Here is a 24,491-nt window from a genome sequence, read left to right on the forward strand (position 1 = left end):
TGAGCGATCAGCTGTGGCAGCAGAGGACAAAATAGCAACGGCTTCCGAAACTTCTCTTTTTTGTCACTATGGACGCTACATCAGTGTTCAGTTTCGATTACAATTTCAATGCTGCAAAGCAAAAAACAACACCAACGACAACCGCCAAGCAACAAAGTGGGACTGAGCGGCTAGCAGCTCGTGGGGAAACACAACTGGAAGGCAACATTAAAGGGTGACAGGGTGGGGGGCTGGGGGTGACGGTGGTGGAGCCATGTGTGAACTCCTCCTCCATGTGACCAGCGTGCTTGGGACTGTCCCTCTGCGATCAGGGTTGATGCATGGAAAACCATTTAAACACTGACAAAACTCAACACATTTACAAACATAAGGTCAAAGTTAGGTGGAAAATCACCTTCCTTAAAAAAATCCACCTTCATGGACTATTGATTATAAGAGATCTTGAAACTGTTAAAAGTAAAGCACAATCAGTATTTTAAATGAAGGGAAGGTGACAAGCTCAATTACTTCAGGAAACTAAGGAACCTGAACAGTGGTGAGTGTTCAGATCGCCCCAGAACCCCTGGTCCAGGCGGGGCCCTGACCCAGCGTTTCCCTCCTGTGCGTTTCCTTCTGGAAGGATCAAGGAGAGAAAGTCTAAAAAAAAACAACAACTACTACGCTGTACTCAGAATTTATAATAAGGGTTCTTCTCACTTAAAAATAATGTAGGGTCTTTCCCTTCCCTCCATTCTCTTTTGGGGGCAGGGGAGGACAAATCACGGTCCCCTTTCAAGGGTTACAGGACAGAACACTGCCAACTGCCTCCAGCCTGGTGGCTGGCGTCCCAGTAAACACTAAGACAGAGCCACCAGACAGAGCATCAAGAGAAACTTTATTCCAATTTCTCCTGAAGGTGATTTCAAAACCTCAACTTTCCAGGGTGAAAGGCTGTAAAAAGCTGGAGAATGTATATTGTTTGTGAGGTGAGAATAAAGAATACCTTTGAGTTTCAGTGGAGTATCAAAACAAACCTTTCTGCTGTCCCAAAGCAGAAAGTCTGTCTACCTAGTTAGCTTCTAATGATTATGCTTAGAGATACAAACTAATAATATATACCTGTGTGTGTAAGCATATATCCTGTGCTCACCCGGATTCATATAACCTGACATACCCCCCTCCCACCTTCTGGCTCATATATAATTACAACACTGAATGAAATAGCTTTAAAAAAATTGAGGAGAAGTTCACATAACCTACAATTAACAATTTTAAGGTGCATAGCTCAGTGGCATTTAGTGCATTCACAATGTTGTGTAATTAGCCCCTCTCTCTAGTTTCAAGACTTTCCATCACCCTAGAAGAGCACTCTCGCCCTTTAATTAGTCACCCCCGCCGTCTCTCTTCCCCCGGCCCCTGGCAACCACTGACCTGCTTTCCATCTCTATGGATCTGCCTATTCTGGACATTTCATATAAGGGAAATAAGAAATGGACTTTTAAGTTACATAAGTTGTCTGAATTATTATGTGGTAATTCCAAATGTAAACAAGGTATAAATCTGGGATTTGTGGCTTAAAATGATGTTCTGGAGTTCGGATTTCACAGACCAGTAAAATTTCACAAGGAATCCTAAAAGACTGACATTAGCTTACCACCCTAACTGACAAATAGGAACATTTAAACAAATTATAAAAGATATTTTAATACCAAAAAGGACAATCCTAGAATAGATAGACCTGTAAGTTGAATAAACTTAGCTTTATGAAAGACCCACACTATATCATCTTTATTTCTGCCTGGACAGGTAAAAGCCTTGCCACAGAGCAGCACAGGCATTTGGAAATGACTGATCCTGGGCTGTCACCTTCGGCACATCTGAACCTAGATAACCTAAGTAGTGCACTCCTGGCCAAGAACCTGATCTTCCAAAAAAAGATAACTTAGGGAATGAAACGGGTTTCATCCTGTAGGAATCTTTTTGATGGCCAAGACTGGCCAGGTCTAAATCTACCTCAAGAATCAACAGAAAAGGACGGCAGCTTTGCAAGAGACACCAACACACTGACAATCAGGTAATTCCACTTCACCCAGGTGGCCGCATGCCAGCCTGGGGTCTGGGTCTGGCGAGGTTAGACAGCAGATGGTCAAAGAAACAACCTTTACAAACACAAAAGCTCTAATGGGTGGGTTTCCCCCAACTCGGCCTTTTAAACTGGGGCATGCGGTCTGGGCATGTGCGAGGGGGGCGGTGCATGTTTATCACAGGGTAGACACGATACCCTTCCTGGAATATCAGTTTTACAAAGCAATTAAATCATGTTAAACATCTTTAAATTAAACAGTATTAATTATGAAACAGAATACAAAATTCAAATAGCTTTCTGGGACAAAACCCAAGACTTCAGAAACTTAAACATTTTGGGGGTTCTTACTAGACCATATCAGGCCATGGCCCCAGACTTCCAACAAGAGCAGGTTCTCCCTCAGTCAGAGGAACTGCCAGGCAGAGTGTGGACTGCACTGTCCTGATCTAACTGATTCTAGCCCAGACAAGGCTACCGAGGGAGGCCAGGAGCGCTGACAGACTGGTCCTAAAATTTACATGGAAATGCAAGGAACCCTGAATACAAAACAATTCTGAAAAAGAAGAACAAAGCTGGAGGACTCCCACTTCCTGATTTTAAAACTTCCAACGAAGCTACAGTAATCAAGACTGTGGTACAGACATACAAACCAATGGAACAGAATAGAGTCCAGAAATAAACCCTCACATTTATGGTCCACTGATTTTCAACAAGCATGCCAAGTCCATTCAATGGGGAAAGAACAGTCTTTTCAACAAATGGCGCTGGGAAAACTGAATACCCACATGCAAAAGAATGAAGGTGGACCCTTACCTAACAGCATATACAAAAACTAACTCAAAATAGATCACAGACCAAATGTAAGAGCTAAGATAAGATGATAAAACTCTTAGAAGAAAACATAGCAAATCTTTGGATTAGGCAATGATTTCTTAAATAAGAGACCAAAAAACAGAAGCAACAAAAGACAAATTAGATAAACTGGACTTCATCCAAATTAAAAACTCTTCTGCTGCAAACAATACCGTCAAGAAAGTGCAAAGACAACCCCCAGACTTGGAACAGTGTCTGCACAGCACATCTATACTAAGGGGTCATGCTCACGACTGCCACCTTTGACTGCGCCCTGCAGGCCGCAGCACACTTCACCAGTCCGGTCAGCTCCCCCTCACCCTGCACACTTCCCAGGTCACCGCTGCCCCTCAACCTTCTGCAGAGGCCTCCCCTTGTGCCACCAGGAAACCCAAAGCCATTCGGCCTCACCTTCCCCAGCTTCCTTCTTAAATTCCCCCTCCTGCCCTGGAAATTTCTGAAAACACTCTGTGCTGAAGACGACGCTGAAATTCGGGTTTGCAGCAGATCTGGCTTTGGCAGCCTTACCATTCACACACAAGAAAGAAAGAGGGCTGACCGCAGAGTGACAATACCTGAAACACAGCAAAACTGGTTCATTCAACAAAATGAAACACAACAATGACAGGTCAGTTCCAGAAGAACCAGCTGGTCTGAGTGAGGCCCTGGTTGGGCAGGGGAGGGTGACTGAGCTGCCCGAGCCTCCTGCATTCCGTGCTCTGCTGCCCTCACGAGTGAGGGTGTGCACGTAAACAGGCTGGGCAAGGGCTGGCAAAGCTAACCTCTGGTCACGCCTCAAATCCAAATCCGTGATCGTGGCCTTTCCATACTGTGTTCTAGCCATTTAACTAAGAGCGCAGCACAGAAACATAGAAAGACAGCAACCCCTGATTCTGTGAAGATCAATAATCACATATGCCCTCTACTTTTAATGCTCTGCCTCCCTTTTACTTTTTTGAATAGGTATTATGTTTACGGGGTTCAAACACACACGCGCGCGCGCACGCACACACACACACACGCACGGTGAAAACCCTGGCGTCCCCCCAACAAAGGTATCACTTTTCGTTTCTCGCCTGTCTTCGAGGTTCCCAGTGGAACCGTAACAGAAGTAGCCTGGCCTCCCTCCCCGCGTGATGCCCAGCGCGGCTGGCACACTCCGCAGTGCGCCTCCTCATTCACCGCTCTCTCACCCGCGCTCCGCTCATCAGTCCACAAAGATGCTACTTACTTGACGTAAACCCTTTCCCGGCATTTCTCTCACCGCATTGCCACACCCCATTCACAGCACACTCCCCAGTGCGCTGAACGAGTCGCCCGGGTCCTGCCAGCGCCGGGGACCACCAGTGAGCTTATCAAGTGTTACTTCTCTTGGGAGGCCTGCCCCCGCCCCCAGGCCCGCTCCCTCCTCCTTGGTGCCAGTCTGAAGGCGCACAGACATCACCTTCAGCGCCCAGCACAGTGCCAACCACCAAGGTGGTGATTTACAAATATCTGTCAAGGGAATGAGACAAAGCTTTAGGTGGCCGTAAGGCAAAAGGTCAAAACTAAATTTTGTTCTCCTTTCTGTTAGGTATATTCCATAAAGTTTTCCTTCCTTTTGAAACAAACTCAGTTAACTAAAAATTTTGGTCTTACTTTTAACCTTATGTGGCACAACAAAGGATGCAGCGCATCTACGCTACCAACACTGAAGTCAACAAGAGCACACGCACAGAGTACTGGGAGCGAAGAATGAGGAAGGGAACATCACATCGCAGGGCTTCATGAAAATCAGGAACATGAGTTCACAGGCTTTTTTAAAACTACAATGTAAACATCCCCTCAATTGCATACATCACCAAGAAGTAGTTGTCTTTACTACTGTCTCCCCTCGGACAAATGCCTGAACTCAAACAGCCAGTTTTCAGATGAAGACTGTCTCTCCTCCTTACAGCCCAAAAGCTCCAAATTCTATTACTACCAATAGAACAATATATCTCACTTTGCTCTAAATTCAAAGAATTACTCGTGAGGAATCTTTACCAGTACTAAGTTTACGTTCAGCACTGAAATACTCTCATTAGCTATGCTGAAAGTGCAGCTTCAATGTAAATCTTTCAGGATGTGCAAGGTCCTCAAACGAAGTGGAAAGCAGTCCCGGAGTCCATGTTTCTTCAACGGGAGTTTCCAGGCTATGCTAAGGGTAAATGGGCGCACTTTAAGGCCCCACTGACTTAATTTCATCCATACCCACAAACCCCCAAGGTACAGCCTTACCTTCATGACCCAGAATCTGCATCTCCTGTTTTTCTAGATGACACCATAAGATCAACTAACCTGGTTTCAGCTGCGCTGCACTCTACACCGCTGTGAAAAACTGAGAGCAGAAAGTACTGCGTAGCTAGATCTCTGTGATAAAGGAGCCTGTGAGAGCAGCCCTGTGCACATCCAGAGAGGTGTGAGCCCAGAGTCGTGAGTCAGAAAACCCAAGAGCTCTTCCTTCTGACCTTAGGCAAGTCCGGGAACCTCTCTGCTTTGGCTTCCACAGCCGTACAAATAGGACTAATCATACCTGTTTGCTGCCTCATAGGAAACAGGATGGTTAATGAACACTTGCAAGGAGCCCTGACGATGAAAAAGGTTCCTGGGTGCTAATGACAAACAAGAGTCTCCATCCTCCTTTGGGTATCGGCCATGCTGCAGACGGGGAGGACCAAACTGCTCCGAGTAAACTGGTCTTCCTAAACAATTTCTCTTAAGGCCACACAGTTTTGAAAAACTCTGGAAGAAATGCATGATGGTAATGCTTGGTGTACCAGACAGTAAGGAAGCACACAGGGATGGCAGATGCCTGAGCTGCATTAGCTCTTGGGCTGCTCTGCCTCATTTCTGCACACTCCTAACTGGTATAAATATTTACCTGGGCAGCGTGTTTTAGTTACTTTGGATGTCACAGTCAAGGCTATTAACTGGCTGATAAGTCCCTGTTTCCTGACGAAGAACACTTTACCGAATATGCTTCTTAAACTTCCCTTTATATTTTTAACATGATGTACAGTTTTAAAAATTATTTTAGGGGCTCCAAGTTTAGCTTACATTTCACTTAAAGGCTCTCCCCCTTTTTAAAAATAGAGGAAATGCTCAAATAAGCAAATGATTAAGCCTATATACTAAACAACAAGACTGTTTTTTATAAGTTGGTATTTGGCTTCACAGAAACACACGTGCGTGCGTATGCACACGCACACCCCCCAAAAGATATTTTCCCAAATCTACGTAGGCAGGGCAGTCTACGTTTATTTAATTGGATACTGATGATTGCAACTCATATCAAATTAAATGCAAAAATTCAAGATTAATATTTTGAAAGTTTACATTGAACAGATGCACAACACTTAGAAGTGAAAAATCCAGAATTCATATGCACTGATACTGTACTATTTGAATAAGAAAAGTCAACCCAAGAAAGTTTACGTGCCTTAGAAAAGGTCAGTTTAAATATCTGATGGCCTCCTCTGGAGAATAAATGAGACAAAATAAGAAAGGAGTGCTGAAGGGGAAGAAGTAGGCAGAGAGGAAGAAGATAAGCAAAAAATTTCAGGACATCACAAGTTTAACTTCGGCTTAAAGTGTAAACTTAAGTTAACCTTTGTTTAAGATTAATAACACCTCTTCAATATAATGTCATTTGTGACTTTATTGCAAAGAAAAAAAGTTTCTGAATTTATTAAAGTCTTAAAAAAAAACCCCCACTCATTGGACAGTCACTCAAGTGTTCTACCAGCACAGCATTTCTCTTAACGAAGGATGAGAGACAAGGAAGACTCTGCTTATTCTTACCCTGTCCTTCTGTCCTCAGGGACAGCGCGCTGGGATGTGAATCTAAGCTCCTTTCTTTCCGTTCCCTTGAAAATAAGTAATTTAATCAAACGCATTTTAAAATATAATGCATTCGCAGACTCAGGAAGGTATGGAGACAGTCAAGGACACCAGTGACCCAGTAAGTGACGCTGTTAGGCCTTAGCCTTGAGTCCGACAGCTCGATTCTGGTATGATTAGATCTAATTTAGGAAGGGGGGGTGGTCACTAAATTGACAAAATCCCAATGTTTTCAACATCTAGTAAAATATTCTAAAAAGCAGGCAAGAAGGGTCATCGATGTTCTCTCAAGTACGATGTCTCCCTGGGACCAGGCCTCAAGCACAGAGAACTGTCCACATTTCCTGCAGCTTGGTGTGGCCCAAGTGGCCCAAGTTCTAGTCAAACAGTGCAAGGTTTCTTCAGGCCTTGTCACTCACTATCTGCTCAGGTCTGCTCATGGACATTCATTTTCGACGTCTGTAGAACGAGCACAGAGCTTCTTACCCACCCGGCTGTGGGCATTGAGTGTCTGCGATGGTCCCTGGGATGGCCCAGGCACGGGGCACGTGCTCCACTAGCTACTGCCTCCTCCCAGATGTCCACCAAGAGAGTTTACAGCAAATTTAGCAGAAAGACGCGGAAGACCACACTTCGAGTTTATGTAATGTATGTATACATAGTACAACTCAGGATAATATAACGTAACACTAGCTCTGAACATCACCAATTATTTTAGAAAGCTATCAAGATGCTAAGACCTTGTAAGAGGTTTAGTTTTCTAAAACTGCAATCATGTCAACTTTTTTTCTTAAGAAATAAAAAACCAGGGAATTCCCTGGAGGTCCAGTGGTTACGACTCTGCGCTTTCACTGCCGAGGGCCTGGGTTCAATCCCTGGTCCAGCAACACTGTGTGTCAAAAAAAAAAAAGGAAAAAAATACTGTATACTTTCAGTGAATAAATAAATCCATATTTACATTATTTAATGTGAACATACGGACACACAGACAGAGGTGTGGAATGATATACAGCAAACTCCAAACAATTTGCTCTGAGATGCCAGGAAAGGTAGGAGACTGATTTTGGGGATAAAGCTAGGGAGAATTTTAGTTTTATTCATAATTTTAAAAAATTTTCAAAGTGGCTATATTCACATACGGATTTTTTATAAAGATTAAAAAGATAAATGGAAGCTGACTAAGGCTGAAAGAGAGGCCCCGAGGCCCCCCGGGTCCTGGGGTGACTCCACTGCCCACATGCCGGGTGGAGTTATCACCTCCCACTGTGGCCTGAGAGACCTGTTTACATTACTAGCTGACTAGTTAATCTGGGAAGTTTTTTCTTGAGGTAGGAAGAGAAAAAATACAGAGGCTTGGTAAAAAACAGGGTCAGGTCACATCCAGCTCATGCTCGAGAGCTTTCCCAGGCCAAGAGTTTTCCGTTATTTTGGTGTCAGGATCATGTCCTCTAAAAAAGTCTGGAGGACCCAAAAGAGCTTGGGTCACGTGGGTTCCACCTACTGAAACTGACCAGATTAGAGAATGTTTAAAACAGTTACCTATTAATTCATTTAAGAGAAGAGGAATAGGCTCCTTTCCTGCTAACATAAATATCATTATGAGAACAACTTCATTAAAAAAACAGCAGGAAGAATGACACTGTTTTACATTTCTGCCTATTTCTTTAAAGTTTGACTTAAAGGACAGGTAGACCTGCATTTCTGCTTCTGTATTCAATTTGTTTGATATGGTATTTTGGTTGAAGTATATGAAAAGAAGCCCAGCCTTCACAGACATGTTTAGTTGAAAAAGGGAGGTATTTCAATGGCTTTTAAAAAAAATTGTGGATATTCTTCTCTGATTCTATGCTAACATTCAACAAGTGGTAGTTTCTTAAAGATCAGTTGCAACGTGGAATCTGGAACCACACTGATGGATGTTTCAGTGACGTCAAACCCTGAGACGTGTCCTGCACGTTCAACGTCTCCCCTGCCCGTGCATGTTTGCAGCATCACTGAACGTGCTGGCATGCAGTCATGCAGATCTTCCATCGTTCACATCAAGAAGCCCTGTTTGTTAACAGCACCAGGAGTCGTCAGCACCGGGAGCTGTCAAGCTCACGCTGGCAGATACAAGTTTTCCAAAATTCAGATTTTTGCTTGCAAGTTTGAATTTCATCACGGGCAACAAATAGTGTCACTGCTGTTTCCCCTGAACTGACAGGCTTCCCTCATTCCTTTTCGAGAAAGCAAACGTCAAATATTCAGGTCTTACTAACCCAATCTGTCTGTCTTTTGTTCTTTCAAGTACTGAATAAAAATGATGTTCCTGAAAAAAGTGGCTAGTTCAGCCTGCAACTCACACGACTGTGCCGTGCTCCTAGAGACCGCCGCCGTCCCGCAGCGTGCCCGAGGGCTCTGTGTGAACTCGGCACGCCATCCACAAAATGTTATTGCAAGGTGTGTTTGCAAGGGTTGAGATTTACTAAACCTAACATTTCATGCTTCATCAAGGACAGGCTTAGTTCAGACTGGCGTGACACGGCGGAGCACACGCTGGTTTCTGGCTGGACACCACTGCGTACCCCAAGAAAGGAGCTGTTCTACCCACCACTGCCTTTGCACCATCAGGGCAAACGGCCACACGGTGAAAGAGGCAAAAAAGGCCTTCGCATTCTTGGGAAGACAGTTTTGACCTTGCAGATCCCTTGAAAGTATCTCAGGGATTCCAGGGGCCCAGTGACCGCACCTATAAACACTGCCCTATGGAAACGCTGAGGATACCGTCACAGCTTCAGAGCTGTGAAAACAAGGTTATCATATACCACCCCTAGAGAAGCCTGGCCTACTACCTGAAGGTGAAAAAAACAACTTCTAGTTGTATATGTACCAAAATGATCTACAAATGCCAACACACACAGACAACCCCCACCCATTTCTTCCTCCTCGAAGCCTACCAAGAATAAAGGACCAGCAATTTAGGAAAACTAGGCTTGCTCCCTAGAGTGAAACGTTACTATTCTCATAACTTTATAAGTCAAAATACCATAATTAGAACACATTGCTGGTGAATAGCACAACCAGCAGATAAAAATCCAAATGTACTACAAGAAGTTCACACACATCAACGACAAAGCAGAGACTGAAAAACCTAATCAAACAGGTATAACAGCTCAAGCTCTATTAAAAATGTCACAATATTAAAACTTGAAACAATAAGGTATAAGGTTATAGTTTGGATCCCACTTAGTTCAAATACTATCTTTTTTTTTTTTTTTGGCCACACCGTGCAGCATGTGGGAGCTTAGTTCCCTGACCAGGGATCAAACCGGTGCCCCCTGCGTTGGAAGCGCAGAGTCTTAGCCACTGGACCGCCAGGGAAGTCCCACCAAATACTATCTTAATTTAAAAATCCCAACACAAAAAAGGAATTCAGGAGTTTAATGTAATGGGATTTGACAATTTGACAATAAACTTTTGGAAGTCAAATTGCTAAAGCATCAGAAAGCAACATCTGCATTTAAATACAACTAAGGGGAAATGACAAGCGAAGTCACCCTATTTGGGACTAATCACAGATAAAGTCTCTAACTTCTAAAAGTAGAATTCCTTACGAATCTTATGCTAAAACACTTTTCTTCAAAAGAGTTAAAAATGGGGTGAGGAGAGGAATGTATTAAATGCTGATTTCTTATTAACAGACTAGATCCCTGAGAATGAAAAGTCTGAAAGGGGATCAGTATGTACGCTCTGACTAGCGAGACTTTGGATCGCCTTACTAGGTAACTTTACACACAGTCTACAAGCAGAACACAGTGCACACTCCAGGATCATCAATGATACTGATTTCTTCCAGGTGGTGAAATGACAAGCAAATTGCAAGAAGAGAGGCTTGGTAAATGGGAGAGGGAGAGAGCAGACGCAGACAGAGACAGAAACAGAGACAGATGAGCTTCAAGATGAACAAATACAGGTAATACAGCGGCAGAAAAATAAGCTGTGGTTAAGATGCCGGGCTCTGAATTACCACAATGACCTAGAAAAGAGACGATAACCACAGCAACCACTAACACTTCCCATAGTCGTACAACACGCCGGCACCATTTTAAGCATTTTATATGTATTCACTCATTTAACTAACCCTCATAAAAATACAGAGAGGTAGGTCCTTTTATCCCCATTTCATTCCCATTTCCAAGCAGAGAAGTGAGTTAGCTTGCCCAAGACAGCTCAGCTAACCAGTGGTGGGGTGGGAGCAGGGATCCGACCCCAGCCCTGTGGCTTCAGACCCCCCGCCCTTAACCACTAAGCACCCTGCCTCTCAAGTTCAGAGGGAACCTTGCTTTTACCTAAGAGCGTGCCATAAACTGTTACGTTTTAGAAGTCCAATAAAAATGCCAATAAACATCAAAAAAAAGGTGTACGTCCCCAAAACACAGTTCGGTAAGATGGTGCAGCTGTCTGTGCAGCCACTACAAGTTAGCAACGAGGGGACCGTGCTGGCTGCAGGAGGCCACCAATAAGGCACTGGGCTACAGGGTCTCAACCTCACCCCACCTGGGATGACCAAGCCCCCGCCTGATTATTTCACTGACGGCCACTCATTTGTCAGCAATGGAGTAAAAGGAAAAACATAGGAAAAGCCAAAACTGGAATATAAAAGACCACTGCTCACTATTTAGGAAACAATTTCTAAGTAATCACATGTCCTTTGCACATTTTTTCTAAAGCAGAACATTTTAGAGACATTTCTCTCAAACATTACGGAAAAGTTTAAACCTACACAGAAGCTGAATGCTTGTATTCAACTTGTACACCTGTATACCCACTTCCCCAGATTCACCAATTGTTCACATATTAGCTTTACATTTATTTTTCTCTTTGTTATTTGAAGCAAGTTGCAGAGATCATGATACTTCACCCCTAAGTACCTCCGTCTGCAACTCCTGAGAATGAGGACAGCGCCTACAGATCACAATCCCTTTAAAATAGTAATTCCACAGCGTCCCACATGGCTCTGTACTCGACCAATGTCTTCTGCAGGCTCGATTTTACTTTGTTTTGTTTTTAGAACAAAGATCTGATACAGATTCACTCACTATATTTGACTGTTACATCTCTTTAGTTTTTCTTTTTAACTAGAGGGGTTTTTGATTTATGAATAATTCAAGGGTCTAAAACAAAACCAGATTATCCTTGCTGTAGTAGTTTGTCCTTGTGCACTTTAGCCAATGTCTTTCCAAGATTAATGAGAAAGACTTTTCCTTGAGTACATTAGTGAGAGAAACTACCCCAGTTTTGGAGTTCTCCGCATCCTTGGTGGTACTTTTCCCATCTGACAGGGAAGAGGAGGTGAGGTGGGCCTTGTCCGGAAGCAGATGTGGGAGACAGAGGTCTTGCCTGCACTGGCCCCTTGCTCCGGCCTCTGGTCTGGGATGTTCTGCATGGCCAGGAGCTGCGCTGACAGAAGGGTGCTTTGTCCCATCTTATCACTTGGAAATCCAGAGCCTCCCCAAAGACTGCAGGCCAGCTTTAGCTGGGTCTCTAAAAAAGGCCAAAAAGAAAATACCAGAAGATGACATATGTGGCTGCCTTTCCTTCTGGGACAGCCACCAGCAGCAGCTTGGGGACATGTAGCTGACACGGGGGCAGGGGCCCTGGACTTGGCCTTACAGGCTGGTAACCTTGGGGAGGAGTGACCTCCCGGGCAGGAATGCTGGGAGGAACCAGTCAGGCAGTGTTCACAAAAGCACGTCACATCTGGCAGGTCGCCGTCGGATCGGAGGAGAACCGCCTTGCAGTGCTACCTGATGTACGGAAATGGAGTAGGGTGTGTACCCCAAACCTCTGTGCCTTCGAGGACTCGGTCCTTTCCTAGATTCAAAAACACACACCCTTGTCTTGACTACTAACTTTGCTTCTTTACTTTTGTCTCATTCTTCCACACAATTAACATCTTTTAATGAAAAAATTCTAGGAGTTTAGCTTTTGCTGCAAGGCAGGAGTCATGACCAGTTCAGGGAAGACTGATTAACAAAAGGTGTGCAGGCTTTAACACAGACATGCACCCCCCAGAGAGTTATTTGTTACTCTGGTTTCCTTCCTCACTGGCAGCAATGACAAGAGAAAACAACTTCACACAGGATCATTCCAGGTAGCTTTAAAGGCGTACTTCTAAAAAGCCACCACATAGAGAGTGACAGCTACACAACACACAGATGTTAGCGAAGTAAACACCTTGAGTCGGGCTGATACACTATTCGGAGAGAAAGAATCACTGGTTTGATCTCTTGAGGGGTTTTTGTTTTTGGTCGTCAATGACATGTTTCCTTCCTAGTTCTGGGAATGAGGACAGTGCTAGGCTTCCATCCTCACAACATTCACCGACTTTAATCACGCAGGAGTGTCCCACGCCTGGGAACCCGCGTGCGCGTGCACGTGCACAGGTGTGCTTACCAGCGCCGGCTAAGTCATCAGACGGGCTGCAGCGAGAAAGGAAGCCTTCGCGTTTGACACCCCACACTGCCCCCTGCTCGTTCTTTTCTAAATTTTTATTGGAAAGGTAAAGACTTTCATTGAATTGCCGACTCAGGAATACTTGTGAGAAAACAAACTCTTCTATAATCAGACTTCCATTCCCCAGGAAGAATGGGTTTACACAGAGAATAATTTGCTCTCCAGCTCCCCACCAGGCCGAGGTTGCTCCTCAGTCTTTCAGAGACAGGACTCACCAACCGACTACACGATCGGAGCAGTTAACTTTCTTGAGGCCAGAATAAAAGCCAGCTGGCATAGGATGGAGGTCGCTCTCTTCCTCTCTGGCCATTAACATCTTTTTTGGCTTGGCTATTTTTGCCTTAAACCTGGCTCTAGAAGTGAAATATATTTTACTATGCTTAACAGGCAATTAAAATTCAAGGAATAGTCTAGAACAGGGGTGGGCAAACTATGTCCCATGGGCCAAATCTGGCCAGCCACCTGTTTTTGTAAATAAAGCTTTACTGGAACACAGTCATGCCTATCTGTGGTTGCTTTCTCAGCCAAAAATATTCACTTTCCAGCCTTTTCTGAAAAAGTCTCTCGATCCCAGTCTAGAACTGTGCTGTCCAATACAGCAGCCACTAGACACGTCTATTTAAATTTAAAATAACTAAAATGAAATAAAATTAAAAATTCGGTTTCTCAGTTGCAGTAGCCACATCTTAAGGGCTCAACAGTCACATGTGACCAGGGGCCACTGTAGTGGACAGCACAGAGAACATTCCCACCATCGCAGACAGTTCTCTCGGACAGCCCTGGAAGTACAGGATTTAAGTCATCAAGCTAAATTTACAGCCATCTAGTTCCTCCAGGTGACGCCTTCTCCTTCTACAGAGAGAAAAGTTTAGGCTTTTCAGTGACATGTTCCTGTCACACTTGGACTTTTTAGGATATGTTAATTCACTATATTAACTGTAAATTCTAGACTATGTAATAGGAGATAAGTATCAAACCAATTGGGACTACTAATCAGTTTAGTGATCGTATTGATTGATTTGTTTACTTGACTGCCCCACCGCCCAGGGGACTGTAAACTCTGAAAGATGGGCCACAGTGCTTGCTTCATATTCCGAATTAGGAACCTGCTTGGCACGTGGTGGTAGCGACTTGACGAATATTTGTAAAATGAATGAAGAAATGAACCCTAGGCACAAAAACTGTCATACACCACAGGCCACTGAAACGGATGGATGTTGATAAGACATTGGGAAAAAAACCGCTATTATAATCCTGTGGCAAAAGGTTCTACAAACAGCCAAAATTTCTATTTTTAAAATAAAAAAAAAATTTTTTTTTTTTTTTTTTTTTTTTTTAAAGATTCCAAACAAAACAAGACAACTGCCTGGGTTTGTTTAACTGCCTTGGTTTGGATTCTGGCCCTACCACTTACAGGCTGAGTGACCTTGGGCTGGTTATTTTACGTCTGTGCGGAAGATCCTTCTTCTCTAAATGCACCCTGGGTCGGTGGTAAGCCTCAGTGTTGCCCCCTCCCCTTCCCAGCATCATGATTACATCAGCCCCCGCTCTCTCTCCTAGCACCTGCCCAGAGTCAGCTCCTCCTGCGCCCCTTCTGCACCAGGGCCCCTGTGTGGGTCCCCCACTAAGCCATCCATCCCTCTGGGGCGGGGACCCTCAGTACTGGACACACAGAGGACATGCTAAGTGGATATTAAATTGATCGAGACTCTAAACGCCAATATAAACAAAATAAATTTTGCTAAACCACACATTAACATGCTTGCCCTAAAAAGTCCTTATGAGTAAATCAAGCGTTCAAGTTTTAGCTAGTTCACTGTTTGACCCAGAAGTTAGTTTTAGGCCCTAAAGGTTACCCCTTCTTAAAATCTCCAGTCTCTTTTAGGTTAATACACTTCACTACTTTTTCCCTTCACAATTAGACAGCAACCAACCACTCAACCAACAGCAAAAAAATTCAAACTGGTCACAGTAAAGTCTTGGAATTAAAAACAACAACAACGTGGTATAAGACATAAAATCAAACGATTCCATTTCAGAATAAAGTCATAGTTCAAAAAATGACTAGTACATTAAGTGTTTAATGAAATCAGAAAACTCAAACTAAAACAATCTGTTATTTATAAGAAGATACCTTAAAAGTATCAAAATACACATTTTATATGTTATAAAATTTTCTTTTTGCTAGTCAGTCACCTTTTAAGAACTTAAATCGAAACACAATTACATTTTGTTTTTGCCCATTTGGCTCCTGCAACTAAAATACCTGCGTGCTATCTGTGGTCAACATTTGCTCTTTCCTGGGTGCACTACAAAACAATGTGACCTACAGGTTGGTCATTGTGGACCTTAATTTCCACCAGCTTCTTTCAAGAGGGTTTGGAGAGAAAAGCAACACCCATTTTATTCCAACAGACTGGGTACGCATGTGGTTTTATCTCCTTTATCTGTGTACACCCTAGGATCTGAAAAATCTTGTCTGGCATTTTAGTCATACAGACTATTAGTCACCTAGAGATCCTGCCCCCACCCTTCCTTGACATGGGTCCTTAAAGGAGATTCTGACAGTTAGAACTGTTCTGTTAGGGACAGAGCTGTGATATTGTATAAATTTTAAAGTGATTTGATGAAGCTTAACATTTTCTATTTCACCCAATTATGAACAAAAAATTTGTATAACAATTTTAAATGCTAAGAAAAGGTATATGATTATCCTGATACCTATATTTTAATATAATTATTAATTACTATGCTAAGTGTGTTTTTAAGCTAAATTCTGAACCCAAATTTTGTATAAACTACAAGTGGCAAACTGTAATTATTAAAAGTGATGTATACACTCATTGAAAACTTGTTGCCATTTAAAATTTTCAAGGCAAATGTCAATACAAAGCCTATTTAAGTGCAAAGTGTCTCCTACTATTCTATAAAAACGCTAACAGCTCAGAAATTATGACCCGCGATGGATTCCAATATTTCAAAGCACGAGTCTATTTCTCTTTTAGGCTCCACGGCAAGAACGAAAACAATCCTTTTAAAGGAAGTTCTTTTCTAATCATTTCTGCATATTTTCTGACTGCAATTCATCGTTAATTCAGAGGTGTGTGTCCCGGTGAAACCTTCGGGGTGTTAAGCAACACAGATGTAACAGAAACTCTGCGCACGGACAACTTGGCCAGGCGTGCCGCCCGCCTCTCCTTCCTACCCCCGCCCAATGCCTTCCCCGGGCAGTGACTTCACATCCTTTGACATCAGCACGGCTCTGAAAGGGGGATGGGAGAGCCAGCAGAAAGCAGAAAAACCAGCTTTGAACTATGCATGCAAGGCCTCTCTCAAGACTCAGATTCTGTAAGTAGTTCGTAAAATGCCAAATTGCAGTGACACACCCAGCCTCCTCTGGTTAGGTCTGCCGCAAAACGGGGTGAATTCTGCTAGAAAGGACTTCCTGCTTTTCTTATCTGAAGCACAATAGCCATTTATTAACTAACCACAGAAGGTTCCGTTTCAGTGAAACACACAATAACTTACCTCGAATATGGAGAAGGGCCACGGGCTGGAAAGGCCCATTGGAGTTGGCCGCATCCACCACCATCCTGCTGCCCGCTTTATTACATGTCAACATCTAGACTTCAGCGGGAAAGGCAATGTACTCCTTAAGGGAAGAAACCAGCCTCCATTTTAGTTTAAAAAAAAAAGACAAACTGAAGCTCTCTGCAGCTGGAGGGAACTGGCTGGTTGGTGATGTCAGCAGGCACGGGGCTCGCTGATTGGCCGGAAGCTGCAACTTCAAATGACACTAAAAAAACTGCAAATGGAAAGAGCATTCTGTTTGGCTGTCAGTGTGCATGAAAAGCCTGGACATTTTTTGGCTTTCTGCAGTCTTCATTTCTCAATAACTTTTAGGCAAAGATCCCATCTCTTAAGGGGCAGGACTGAGGCCACAACCCTGGCCAGACTATAAACACATGATTCTGAGAGAGCCACCAAAAAAAAAAAAAACAAAAAAAACTGTGCATGTGTGTCTACATGAACTTTAAATTTTAGCATTTCTCTGACTGGTACCCCAAATTCACTGGTACCTTATATCCACCTGACCACCTCCTATTTTCTATTCTAATTACTTTAAATATCTGTATCATATTTAGCATTTTGGCAACCTAGTTTTGTTTTTGTTTTTGTTTTTTTAAAGCAAATTGGCTATTCAAATATTACACAATCCCAATTCATCAGTTTGGACTCTTGTTCAACCTTTCCTACTACCAAGTTATGAATTACTAATCTTCAAACACTGGTTTTTCTCGGGATCTAATTTTTTTATTGGAAAAATTCAGTTAAAAATTATATGAAAAATGAAAGCTTCTTTAAATTTAATAGCTAGAAAGTGCTGTAAGTTAAAGGTATTTATACCACCTGGCTGTGAAAGTTAAAGTCATAAAATAAAATGCAAGTGTTTATTTTTGTACCTTAAAGATGTCAACATACCACTTTTATTTAATTTTTTATGTTTTTGTTTAAATTAAATTTTTTTAATTAAAAAGATATTTCACTTTTTTAAAAAATTGGGGCTAGTATTAAAAGCTATTATTCCAGATCTTAGTTTCCTATCTTCAGAAAAGGTTAATGTGAAAAGCTGAAGAAGAAGGACATCATTTCTGAATTGGAGTACCCTGGCCTGGGGAGGGGGTGTACGTGTGTGCTGGAGAGATGATTCCCTACAAAAAGAAGTGTTATTACTAGCTCCAAATGAAAATGAATAAGCTATGAGAAAAACCTCTTTGCCAGGCAGAACTGAAAAAAATTCCTCACTCCTTCACACACACACACAACTAAGTTTGTCCAAACCATGTCTTCTCTTTTTATAAATTCTCACACAACGCCCCTCGCCCCCCCCCACTTTCCCAGCTTGTGAACAAGAACCAAAAAGCCCTTTGGTTTCTAAACATAATTCACAACAGTAAGAAACACCTGAAATGGACCGGGGTTAGCAGTTACATCTGTGGGCTGGCACTCCACACATTTCAATGAGCAAATGAACTGCTACAATCGTTCAGGGGTGCTTATTAAGTTCCCCTACACTAGTAAGAAGGTAGTCCTACTATATGTATCAATAGCCATTAAGAAAATAAATGAAAGCAAACCAAATCCTACCCCTGCCCCCGCCCCCTCCGCAGAGCTGAAGGATGCTGCTGGATTCCAAAGCTGGCCATGAATTAAACTATAACAAGCAATGGGGAGCGGGTGTCATGTCATCGGCCTCCCACCTGCCTGGCTCCTCTGCTGTCTGAACAGCCTGTGTTCCGAGTCAGGTATTGTAAATTGAGATTCTGGCTGCTGACCCTCTGGGTGCATCAGATGCGCAAGGATGGCTCTCCCAGAACTATCAGCTCCTCACCCAAGAAGTGGTGCCAGATGAACTCAGCATTAAGGATCGAGGCTTGCAGGGGGCTTTGTGAGGGGTCAGGAAGCAGATGCTTACTGTAGATCTTACTTTAAAAAGAGAGGGACCTGTTCTCAAACAGTTTAATACTTCATATGAGATGAGACGGGGAAATGTGCCTGTCCTAGGATTGTGCTGTTGAGTGGAATGCAGAAATAACAGGGAAAGACTCCTAGACTCTTTGTATAAAATATACAGGTTAAAGTCAAAGAAAAAGTGAAGACACTTGTTGATGTATTTTTCCTAATGATCTCAGATCAAAGGATCTCAACTTTATTAGTGATTTTCCCCCATGCTGTTTTGAAGCCTTATGCATATAAAGTAGTTCTTTAAAGGACTCAAAGTCTGTGATCTGGAAATCACTGATGAAACATACTCTAAAATATAAATAAGCAAACAAGCAGATAAATAATATGGAGGAAAAAAAAAAAAAGACTTGAACAAATAAAGATAAGGTGTGTTTCGGAACTGGAAGCATACATACTATAAATAAGCTGATGTTAATACTTCCCCAAATTGATTTATAGTTTTAAAGCAATTCCATTCAAAATTCAGAGGAGTCTCCCTATTTTTCTGGGTATCTGACAAAATAATTCTCAAGTTCACTTGGAAAAATTAAAAGCATGAAGAATGAGAACACTCTTATGAGAAAGGCTGGTCCTACCACCTCTAAAGCTTGTGAACTAAGGAGAGTGTGATGTGGGCTTAAGAGACAGCTCTTGGAACAGACAGCAACAGCTCCCAAAACGGTGAGTGCAGTTGTACAAATGTAATATTCGGGTAAGGAAGGAAGCTCAAATCCACAGAAAGGGGAGGATTATTCAGACAACTGGTCGGCTATATGTGGGCAGAAGTCAATTTAAGTCTCACCAAAATAAAATCTGAGATGGGTTAAATAAAAAAACAAACACAGTTAAATTTTTAAGAAGTCAAATCATACCCCCCACAAATCCCCACAGCTTTGAGAAGAAAAGGGTAGTGAGTATATCAATTCTCAAGCCAGAAAAGGACGATTAAAAAACACTGGACAAACCCTGAGGGGATATTCCTCACAGTAAAAAATTTACAAATTTGTGTATGTTCCCTCCAAAAATCAAAAGCAAGTATAAATGCTATAATTACAAGAGGTTAATAATATACTGCAATTCATTAGAAAAACACTGAGACCTCAGTGTTCAAATGATTCAGTTTACAAAAGAACTATAACTGCTCAATAACTGTATGAAAAAAGTATTTCTTCACCTATCAAATCAGCAATAGTTTTAAAAATTATAATTAATACTGGTAAAGGCATGTTGTAACCTTGCCAACAAATCTATAAATTGTTCTGATCCTTTTGGAAAATAATTTGGCAACATGTAAAGACCCTTTGTTTCTGTAATTTAACTTTTGGAGTCCATTCCAAAAACGCAGTAGCCATGAGTGAGCATCACATTTTAAAAAATATTTATTTAAAAAACTGTGCTAAAGTTTACGTAATATAAAATTTACCATCTTCATCATTTTTCAGTGTACAGCTCTAAGTGTCATAAGTACATTCACGTTGTTGTGCTACCATAACCACCATCCATCCTCAGAACTCGTTTCATCTTGCGAAACAGGCAATCTGTCCCCATTAAACGCTTCCTCCCCATCCTCTTCCTCTCAGCCCCTGGCCACCACCATTCTACTTTCTGTCTCTATGAATGTGACTTCTCTGGGTACCTGATATAAATGGAATCATGCAGTTTTTGTCCTTCTGTGACTGAATTACTTCACTCAGTGTAAGTGTCCTTAAGGTTCAGCCACGTAGTAGCATGTGTCAGAATTTCTTCCCTTTTTAAGACTGGATAATACTCTATTATAGGGATATACCACATTTTGTTCTATCCATCCCTTGATAGACACTTGGGCCATTTCTGCCTTTTGGCTATTGTGAATAATGCTGCTGTAATATGGGTATATAAATATCTATTTAAGTCTCTGCTTCCAATTCTTTTGGGTATATTCCCAAAAGTGCAAAGTATGGTAATTCTATTTTTAGTTTTTTGAGGAACTGCCATGCTGTTTTCCATAGTGGCAGCATCATTTTACATTCCCACCAGCAGTGCACAAGGGTTCCAATTTCTCCACATCCTCACCAACACTTGCTATTTACCAACACTTGCTATTTTCTGTTTTTCGATAGGAGCCATCCTAGTGGGTGTTAAGTGGTATCTCACTGTGGTTTTGATTTGCATTTTCCTAATGATTAGTGATGTTAATCATGTTTTCATGTGCTTATTGTCCATTTGTGTATCTTCTTTGGAGAAATGTCTATTCAAGTCCTTTGCACATTTTTTTTTTTTTTTGGCTGCGTTGGGTCTTCGTTGCTGCGTGCGGGCCTTTCTCTAGCTGTGGCGAGGGGCTACTCTTCGTTGCGGTGCATGGCCTTCTCATTGCAGTAGTTTCCCTTGTTGGCTGAGCACGGGCTCTAGGCGCGTGGGCTTCAGCAGTTGCAGCACACGGGCTCAGGAGTTGTGGCTCATGGGCTTAGTTGCTCTGTGGCATGTGGGATCTTCCTGGACCAGGGATCGAATCCGTGTCCCCTGCACTAGCAGGCGGATTATTATTATTTTAATTAATTAATTAATTAATTAATTAATTAATTTTTGGCTGCGTTGGGTCTTCATTGCTGCCCGCAGGCTTTCTCTGGTTGCGGCGAGCGGGAGCTACTCTTCGTTGAGGTGCGCCGGCTTCTCATTGTGGTGGCTTCTCTTGTTGCGGAGCACAGGCTCTAGGCACGTGGGCTCAGTAGTTGTGGCCTGCGGGCTCTAGAGCGCAGGCTCAGTAGTTGTGGCGCACGGGCTTAGTTGCTCCGCGGCATGTGGGATCTTCCCGGACCAGGGCTCAAACCCATGTCCCCTGCATTGGCAGGAGGATTTGGCAGGCGGATTCTTAAACACTGCGCCACCAGGGAAGTCCCCCTTTGCACATTTTTTTAAACGGCTTGTTTTCTTGTTGAGCTGTAGGAGTCCTTTATAAATTCTGGACATTAATCCCTTATCAGATAGATGATCTCTGAACAGTTCTTCCCATTTTGTGGGTTGCCTTTTCACTTTGTTGATTGTGTCCTTTTGCTGCACAGAAGTTTTACATTTTGATGTGGTCAAATTTATCTACTTTTGCTTTTCGTGCCTGTGCTTTGGTGTCATAGCTAAAAAATCATTGATAAATCTAATGTCATGAAGCTTTTCCTCTATGTTTTCCTATAAGGTCTTTGATCCACTTTGAGTTAATTTTTGTGTTTGGTGTAAAATAAGGGTCCAAGTTCATTCTTTTGCATGTGGATATCCATTTTTTCCAGCACCATTTGCTGAACAGACTGTCCTTTTCCTAGAGTGGGTGGCACCCTTGTTGAAAACCATTTGACCATACCTGTGACGGTTTATTTCTTGGCTCTCTTCTACTCTACTGGTGTATGTGTTTATCTTTACGCCAGTACCACACTGATTCGATTACTGCAGCTTTGCAGTAAGTTTTGAAATTAGGAAATGTAAGAATTTTGTTCTTCTTTTCCAAGATTGCTTTGGTTATCCAGGGTCCCTGGAGATTCCATGTGAATTTCTGGATGAATTTTTCTATCTCTGGAAAAAAACACTGTTAGGATTATGACAGAGATTGTATTGAATCTGAAGATCTCTTTGGGCAGTACTGATGTTTTAATGATATTAAGTCTTCCAATCCATGAACACACATTGGCTTTCCATTTACTGGTGTCTTCTTTAATGTCTTTCAGCAATGTTTTGTAGTTTTCCGCATACCAGTCTTTCACCTCCTATGTTAATTCTAAGTATTTTATTCTTTTTGAGAGCATCACATTTTTATTTATGATTCTAAAATACCAGAAACGACCTTAATGTCAAAGGGATTATCCCACACAGTGAAATATTACACATCCATCAAAAATATTTATGAATTTGTAAAGTAAAAATATACGTGAGAAGGGCAATGTATAATTTTTCAGAAATAGTATGATCATAAAAAAGAACACTCTCAAAATATCAACAGTAGTCACCGTGGAGTGTTATGGTTATGGGTAGTTCTTCTTTCTGAAACTTCTCTATATTGTTCAGTATTGCTAAAATAAGCACACAATACTTTGATGAAAATTAAAAGTAACAATTTAGGGCTTCCCTGGTGGCGCAGTGGTTGAGAATCCGCCTGCCAATGCAGGGGACGCGGGTTCGGGCCCTGGTCTGGGAAGATCCCACATGCCGCGGAGCAACTAGGCCCGTGAGCCACAACTACTGAGCCTGCGCGTCTGGAGCCTGTGCTCCGCAACAGGAGAGGCCGCGATGGTGAGAGGCCCACGCACCGCGATGAAGAGTGGCCCCCGCTTGCCGCAACTAGAGAAAAGCCCTCGCACAGAAACGAAGACCCAACACAGCCAAAAATAAATAAATAAATAAATAAAATTAAAAAAAAAAAAAAAGGAACGATTTAAAAAATGACATGTAGATTAAGTCACAGCAGAGAGAATCCCTTAGTGAATGCTGCCGCTCAGGCACAGGCTAAGAACAGAGAAAGGGCTGTGATGGGAACCCAGGAAATAGGATGCAAACGATTTATGGTGATGCATAAATGAGATCAAGTATGTAAAAACACACAAACAAAAATTAGCCTAAACTAGGTATGACAAACTGAACCAACAAATTACAGGATGTTGACTCCCTGTCTTGAAGAATCCATTACGGGCTCCTTAAATTTTTACTGCAAGTTTGCACTGAATCAATAGGCTCATCTAAGCTCTCGAGGTTCAATTAGCCGCCAGAGTACTTTCCTCACGGATGAAACAAGGACTCAGCAAACACACCGGAAGAGGCTCACGTGCAGCCCCATCACTGGCCTGGGCATAAGTCTTCACCGCCTACTCAGGGAGAGGCCGCCCGCCCTCAGGAACCCCAGGCTGGTTCTTCTTTCCTCACCTGTAAAGGGGCTGTCTGTGATCACCCCACCACCGTGGCTGTTAGGAGGCACAAACGTCACCGATGGAGTGGGGAGCTCAGGAGGGTGCAGCTGCCGCTGAGGGAGGATCCCACCGCACGTCGCTCCAGCCATTATAGGGAAGGTGCTGGAAGCAGTGGACACTGCAGCACTTGAAGAGCAGGGTCTCGACCCTGGGGCTGCAGTGTGAGGGTGCCGCAGAGCCACTGATGGGGTCTCTGCTTGGACTAACCCCCTCTGGGGAGTCTTCCTCTCCCCTCTCTGGGCCACAGGTCTCTTCCCCGTCAGCCTCAGGACAGAGCCCGGCACACAGCAGGCATTCCATCAAACTGACTGAATGAAGGGCCGAATCAAGCAGTAACACCCAATTCTGATCCTGCACAACTCCCTCACCACTCTTTATACCTCGTCCCCGCAGCGCCTAACCAAGAGGGGTGCGCCATCTAACCACCTGGAGAACGACACATCCCCCCCCTGCATGCAGACCCCCACCCAGGCTCCCACCACACCCTCCACTGCTGTCTGTGCCCACCCCTCATGCCCCTCCGGCACCCTCCAGCCACGCTTCTGGACTCTCCCGTGACAACCTTCCTGCCGCTCTGAAGGGCTTGAGCTAACTCGGAGGAAAGGCGCCTTTCTGGGCTCAGTGCAGAGCTCCTTCCAGAACCGAAAGTGGGCAGACAGACCACAGCTCTCAGTGCGTCCGCCCGTCAAGGACGCAAACACAAGCATCTCTGTGCTGCACAAAGATGAAGGTTGAAAAGGAGTTATTCTTTATTCTCTGCTTCCTCTGTCACTTTATTTGGGTTATTTAAA

The 24,491-nt window shown here is 43.1% G+C and overlaps 1 protein-coding gene and 1 long non-coding RNA gene across 15 annotated transcripts in view; one reads left to right on the forward strand and one right to left on the reverse strand.

The window, feature by feature from the left end:
- PPP2R5C (protein phosphatase 2 regulatory subunit B'gamma) overlaps nt 1-24,491 on the reverse strand; it is a 133,119-nt gene that overhangs the window by 77,038 nt on the left and 31,590 nt on the right. For 3 of the 12 annotated variants that reach the window (XM_082451078.1, XM_082451076.1, XM_082451071.1), the window contains exon 1: nt 16,802-16,987. The exons of 6 other annotated variants lie outside the window; for them this stretch is intronic. In XM_082451078.1, the coding sequence (XP_082307204.1) occupies nt 16,802-16,895 (94 nt within the window). In that variant the 5' untranslated portion in view covers nt 16,896-16,987. Of the gene's footprint in view, nt 1-12,048; nt 12,280-16,801; nt 16,988-24,491 lie in introns of those variants that run through there. 3 more of the 12 variants (XM_082451079.1, XM_082451070.1, XM_082451069.1) reach the window with 2 other exon arrangements.
- The window catches only part of LOC309655686, a 40,830-nt gene continuing 28,656 nt past the window's right edge, over nt 12,318-24,491 (forward strand). For all 3 annotated transcript variants that reach the window (XR_014260934.1, XR_014260935.1, XR_014260936.1), the window contains exon 1: nt 12,318-16,621. This is a non-coding gene — a long non-coding RNA (uncharacterized lncRNA). The remainder of the gene's footprint in view (nt 16,622-24,491) is intronic.

This window comes from Balaenoptera physalus, assembly GCF_965194825.1.
Source record: "Balaenoptera physalus genome assembly, chromosome: 2".
Classification (NCBI taxonomy): domain Eukaryota; kingdom Metazoa; phylum Chordata; class Mammalia; order Artiodactyla; family Balaenopteridae; genus Balaenoptera; species Balaenoptera physalus.